Genomic DNA, 6,251 nt, shown 5'->3' on the forward strand with positions numbered 1-6,251 from the left:
CCGGGCTCTCGCTCTCCGTCCCGGCGGGCAGGCACACGGGCCTATGCCCGGCTGAGGCAGGGAAGGGCACCTGCCCCCACGGGCACCTCCTCGGAGACGAGCGGGAGGCCCTCTGGCCGTGCACTCACCACTTGTCTTCCCCAGTGAGCTCCTCCACTGCGTAGACCATCTCGTTGTGCAGCCTGATCAGGTAGCTGACCAGGGCGGTGGAGCAGAGGCCCCGGCCCCGGCGGCGCGGCAGGATGACCTCGAGGTCCGCGTCCCCGTCCAGGTCGGCGCTGCAGTATTCGTCGGGCAGCTTGATTTCACCTGGAGAGGACGGGGCGCTTTCAGCAGAGGCTCCGCGGCCGCCACTCCCGCCACATCCAGGCCGGTGCCCCGGGGGGCAGGCGCTGCTCACACAGACGGCCGGGGCCAGGACCGGGGCGGGGTCTGCCTCCCGCCGCCCACCCGCGCCTGCTGGCTTCACACGACCCCTCTCTTTCCCTGAGGCCACGCCAGGCCTGAGAGGACAGACGGGCCGGCTTCCCCTGGAGTGTGGTTTCGCTTGCCCCAGACACCGGCGCCCAGAGACTCGGGGACCAGGGGCGGCGGAGGCGGGGGCGCGGCACCTACCCCTGGTCTGCAGCGCCGTCCTCAGCCGGTTCCACGTCGACAGAAAGATACGGACCCTCTTGCGGAGTAACTCTTTCAACCCGTCTGCCCAACAAAACACTGCTCTAAGGGCCCCGTGAAAACACCTGCCCAGTCGGGTCCAACCAGCACCGTCACACGCTTGGGAAGGCCGGGCTTCAGCCACGGCAAAGCCCCCTTTGGGATTCATGGCGCCCATCGGTTTGCACTGAAGGCTGAGGAGACAGAGGCCCGAGCCGCGGGCCAGCTGCACTGTCTCAGACGCAGGAGACCGACGGTGCTGACCCCGTACTCGAGCGGAGCCGTACCTTCTTGGTGGCTGTTAATGAACGCTCTGATGGACTGGCAGTCGGTCTCCGACACGTGCTGGAAGTGCTTCACCAGATCCTTCTGCAGGGCCAGGATCTCAGGCAGGGATTTCAGCAGCCTCAGCTCTGCCTCCTGCAGCAGGAAGACCGCCGGCCGCCGGTCAGCCCCCGTCCATGGTCCCAGGGCCACGGACCGGCTCGGGGTCTGCGCTGGCATTTGGGCCGGGCACCGTGCCATTTTACGTGATATCCCATCGGGCTCCTCGGAAACAGGGAAAGGCTGTTTCCGTCTTTCACAAGTGTCCACTGCGTGCCGGATGCCCTGCACGCGAGGGACGGACACACCAACAGGACACGGTTCCTGGCCTTATGGGGCCGACACACCACGTGGATTTGCCAAAACCTGGGCAAAGAAATCGGCCTCCTGCGAGGGGTGGGGTGCGCAGGGACTCTGTGAACGCAGCGGCGGGGGATATAGGCCCGGTGCCTGGCGTCCCTCCTGCATGTCGCCCGAGCCCCAAGAGAGCCTCCCAAGGATGGACAGACACTTCCAGCCATCACACTTGTCTCATGCCCACGCTGGCCCGCAGAGGGGACAGGGAGACAGACGCCACCGCAGAAAGGGGAATCCCGTGTAGATCCGACCTCATCGACCCGACGGGACACGTTCCTACTCCCGCCCCCACGCCCCCAACGAGCTTCTTCCTTCCAAGGCCGAGTCCGGAACCTGGTGGACTTCTGTCTGTCTGTTCTGGTTACGCGTTCCCAACGAAAGCGTTTTCATTCAACAGACGCTCACTGATGGCCACGTGCTCCCGCACTGAGGCCGCGAGGGGAACGGGCATGGCCGGGACGATCTGACTTCTCTTTCTCGCTGAGAGACGGGGGGCACTGTCCTGGCGTTCTTTATGGATTGCTGATTCCCGCCAACTCTGACCCGTGCCTTTCCTCTGTGACGGTCTGCTTTGAACTGCCTCATGGCCTGATGGGGATGAGGAACCTGCTCTCCCCTGGGTCCCCTGCCATGGGCGGGCCATCAAAAGAGCAGAGCACTGGAGCGCCTGGGGGCCACGTCAGTTAAGCGTGACTTCAGCTCATGATCTCACAGTTCGTGGGTTTGAGCCCCATGTCAGCCTCTGTGCTGACAGCTCAGAGCCTGGAGTCTGCTTCTGATTCTGTCTCCTCTCTCTGCTCCTCCCCTGCTCATGCACTGTCTCTTTCTCTCAAAAATAAAATTAAAAAAGAAAGAAAGCAAGAAAAAGCAAAGCACAGAGTCGCTTCAGTGCCCGACGTGACTGAGTAAAAGCCAGGCCTTCGAGTCCGCAGGAGGCCGCGGGCAGGTGGTCACGCCAGGGTGGCCTTACCTTCTGCAGGAATTTCCGGAGGATGGGCACGGTCTCCGTGCCCGACTCCTGCTCTACGATGTGCCGCAGGTACTCCACGGTGGCCCTCCGCCTGCAGGCCCACATCCGGGAGCAGTGGAGCGCGCTGCGGGGCAGGCCAGGCAGGAAGGCCCCCGGGTCGCCGTACACGATCCTGGCCACGGGATTGGAGGTGATGCGCTCATCTTGGCTGATCTGAGTAGTGACCGTCAGCAGGGCCTTCTCCAGATGCTGGTGCTGGGTGGGAGAGAGGCAGAGGGCTCTGGAGGGGAAGCCGCCCACACGGGCCGCGCACGGTGGGCTTCGCCAGCGGGCTGAGGGCGCACGCCCTCCTCACTTTAGCACATGACCAAGTATTCACGTCTGTTCGCTTCCGTGTCGATTTACAGGGTCCGAGTTTATGGGCTCATTCTCCCCGAACAGCAGACCCAGAGACCTGGACTGAGCTCTGGTTCCTTTACTGAGGGACTCCCACTTCCCGCTGGGCTTATTTACTCCTGGAGCCGTTCCTTTCTGGCAGAGGAGTGGGGAGCCCGTGATGATTCACGTGATCTTGCTGGGCATTGACACGGGACTTTGTTTCTCTGCCTGTCCCTCTCACTCTAAAAAGCAGGGGACAGAAAGCCACCTGCACTTCCTAGACTCACAATAAGTCCTCAGGCTGCCAGCCAGGCCCCCACAGCCCTTGTGGGAGGGACGGCGGCCTGGGCGCCCAGCACAGCCCCCCGCCGGCCCCTAGCCACCGCCTGCATCACGCACCTCCAGCTCGGGGAGAACGAGGGTCTCCATGGTCTTCTCCCAGCTGTTTCGGGATGTTCTGGATGACAGTGTCGCATCGAAATGGAAAATTCCTACAAGGAAACGCACGTGTGTCCCAAGGAGAAGAAACCAGCAGCCACGTAAACACTGACTAAAGGCGAGACCAAAATCACACCCCTGTCGGCAGAGGGATGAGGGCGGAGCAGAGCGCCTCCTCCTAAAGTAACTTGCGTGTTTAAAATGTCCCTGCAGCCGCCGCAGCCCCGTGACCGTCGTGATGACACAAACAGAAAGGACATCAGGCGCCTCTGGACGCCACTGCTCAGAAATGACCACTCGCCGGAGTCGCCCTGCAGACCCCCCCCTGCATGGACGTCAGCGGGAACGCACACTAGCGGGGACCGCAGGGCAGGCCATGGACACGGACACACGGGCAGGCAGCAGGTGGCCCTGGACTGCCGTGTCCTTAGGAAGCGTGGGAGCAGGGCCCGGGGACAAAGAGGATACGTCCCAACAAGTGACCAGACGCTGGTCTCTGGGTGGTGACGGCTCACACACCCCGCGTCCTGGATGGTGCACACAGGCCACACCTCTGCGCACACGTCGGGACCCGGCAGGGGGACACAGAGACAAGAGCCGCCCTCCAGTCTGCCTCCAGCACGCCCTCCCCCGCCTGCCATTATCAGTGTCCACGTCGTGAGGGGTGACCCGCCCTGCGTGCTCACTGTGGCCGGAGACGTGGCGCCCCCGCCCCAGGAGGCCGCGCAGCACCAGGTGCACGGCGCTGACGGCCTCGTCGGCGCTCTGCCCCAGGGTCTTCGTCAGCTGCTCCAGGTCCCGCTGGACGTGCCGCTGCAGGAAGCCACGGGGGTCGGTCACCGGAGGCTTGATGATGGCTCTCAGCACCTGCGAGGGACACGGGAGCTCGTCTGTGCCCGCACGCACCTGGCACGGACACCAGCGCCGAGTCAGACCCTGGGTCATCATCAGCGTGACAGAGGTCGCACAGCCCTGCTCTCAACCCCTCGAGGCCACGCTGTGCGTAACAGGCCTGCGGAGCAGCATCTTCGCTGGCGGGGGCGTGTGTCTGAACGTGCGCGTGGGGACGGCCCCGCCCTCGCTCACTAGAGCTACGCTGCGTGTAAATAACTAAATAAATTCTCGAAGGCCCAACGTTTGGCCATCACAGTTAATGTTCCTGGAGCTACAGTGAGGACACGGGCACCGTCATGATACGGCTGTCTCTCCGCTCCCACGGGTGCACGGAGACGTGGAATGTTCGTTTAAAACTTTTATAACAAAACGTGTTTTATGGGGCGCCTGCGTGGTTCAGTCGGTTAAGTGTCCGGCTTCGGCTCAGGTCATGATCTCACGGTCGGTGAGTTCGAGCCCTGCGTCGGGCTCTGTGCTGACAGCTCAGAGCTTGGAGCCTGCTTCGGGTTCTGTGTCTCCCTCTGTCTCTCTGCCCCAACCCTGTTGGTGCTCTGTCTCAAAAATAAATAGACATTGAAAATAAAATAATTTAAAAAATTAAAAACAAAATGGATCTTACGTGACCCGACGGGGAGCCCCACAGCGGCAGTGGGGACACGAGGGTGTGTGAGTCGCACGTTACTCTGCGGACTCGGCAGCAATGATGTGCTCCTGACCCACAGGAGGTGCCAAGCACTTGTTAGACAAAACGACTCAGAGGCCACTACAAATGACCAACCGGACGCGTGGCGTGAGGGCAGCGGGCCGTACCTCGGGCCCCTGGGCCGCCCCCAGGAGCAAGGCCAGGTGCGTGAGCAGCCGCAGGAGCTGGAAGATCGCGGGGGCCAGCTGGCGGTCCGACACGGCCGCCTCGTCCCTGGACAGCGGGGCTCCCAGCACGTGGCCAGTCTGCGTTCTGTCCGCGTGGTCTCTGGAGGGACGAGAGAAGATGGGGGGGGTGACTGGGGACGGTTGTGCCTCCTGGGCCCTGGGGGCGAGGCGCTGCCACGGCACCTCTCTCGCCTCGGGCTCTCCCGTCCGGCCTCGCCTTCCTGGCGGCCCAGCAGCCCACGCATTCGCACTGCGAGGCAGCTGACCTGAGTGGCCCTCTGTGCTGCCCCTGGACTGTGCCCCGACGGGTGTCTACACCTGCTGCTTCCACTGAAATCACGGTGGGGACCAGGCAGGCAGGCCAAGGGCAGCCTGAGCTTGGGACAGGCCTTGTCAACACCGGGGACATGTGGACCCCGATCTCCTCTTCCCCAGATCAAACACGGGGCTGGAGAACCTGGCAAAGAATCTGTCACACCCGGTGGGAGGCACAGCGTCACAGAGACATCTGGGATGTCCTGACCATTTGTGGAGATAACAAGCTCGGATATTAAGAAAAAAAAATTTTTTTTTTTTTGATACAGAGAGAGACAGAGCATGAGAGGGGGAGGGGCAGAGAGAGGGAGACACAGAACCGGAAGCAGGCTCCAGGCCCTGAGCTAGCTGTCAGCACAGAGCCTGGCGCGGGGTTCGAATTCATGATCCATGAGATCATGATCTGGCTGAAGTCGGATGCCTAACGGACTGAGCCCCCCAGGCACCCCTAGGATATTTTAAACTGTAACGACAGCAGACTAGTGACCTGTGGTGACCACAGAGAGGCCCCAGCTGCCCTCTGGGGAGCACGGAGAACCACGCTCATCTCGGGAGAAGCTTGGGGTCAGGATACCAGCCTAGCGTTGGACGCGGGATGGTCTGACAAGAGGGACTCTGTCTCCTTCACGTCCTGCAAACCGTGGTGGCAGCTGAGAGTCTCCGAGTGAGACATGTGGGCTCAGACAGAACCGTGCCTTGTGGCTCTGCAGACCTCAACGACCCTGTGAGTCAGGTCGCTGTGTGCGGCAAGCATGTTTTGACAGAGCGCACGCCCGGCCCCAACAGAAGACATCTGAGTAACACGTATTAATATGAGTGTGTATTAACGTGTGGTTTCACTTTACACGGGAGAGGCCCGCCAGGGGCACCAGGGGCTCAGTCAGTTGAGCGTCCGACTCCGGCTCAGGTCAGGATCTCACGGTTCATGGGGCTCTGTGCTGACAGCTCGGAGCCTGGAGCTGTTTCTGATTCTGTGTCCCTCTCTCTTTCGACCCCTCCCCGACTCGTGCTCCGTCTCTCTCTCAAAAGAAAAAAAAAAAGCATTAAGAAA

General features: G+C 61.9%; 1 protein-coding gene across 1 annotated transcript in view; it reads right to left on the reverse strand.

Moving 5' to 3' along the window:
• RNF213 (ring finger protein 213) overlaps positions 1–6,251 on the reverse strand; it is a 98,867-nt gene that overhangs the window by 7,382 nt on the left and 85,234 nt on the right. Inside the window, exons 58-64 of the mRNA XM_029927121.1 lie at positions 4,826–5,179; positions 3,808–3,988; positions 3,083–3,174; positions 2,306–2,560; positions 942–1,074; positions 616–699; positions 129–309 (exon numbers count right to left, since the gene is read on the reverse strand). Coding sequence (XP_029782981.1) covers positions 129–309; positions 616–699; positions 942–1,074; positions 2,306–2,560; positions 3,083–3,174; positions 3,808–3,988; positions 4,826–5,179 — 1,280 coding nt within the window. The remainder of the gene's footprint in view (positions 1–128; positions 310–615; positions 700–941; positions 1,075–2,305; positions 2,561–3,082; positions 3,175–3,807; positions 3,989–4,825; positions 5,180–6,251) is intronic.

This window comes from Suricata suricatta, chromosome 17 (genome assembly GCF_006229205.1).
Source record: "Suricata suricatta isolate VVHF042 chromosome 17, meerkat_22Aug2017_6uvM2_HiC, whole genome shotgun sequence".
In the NCBI taxonomy this organism is placed as follows: domain Eukaryota; kingdom Metazoa; phylum Chordata; class Mammalia; order Carnivora; family Herpestidae; genus Suricata; species Suricata suricatta.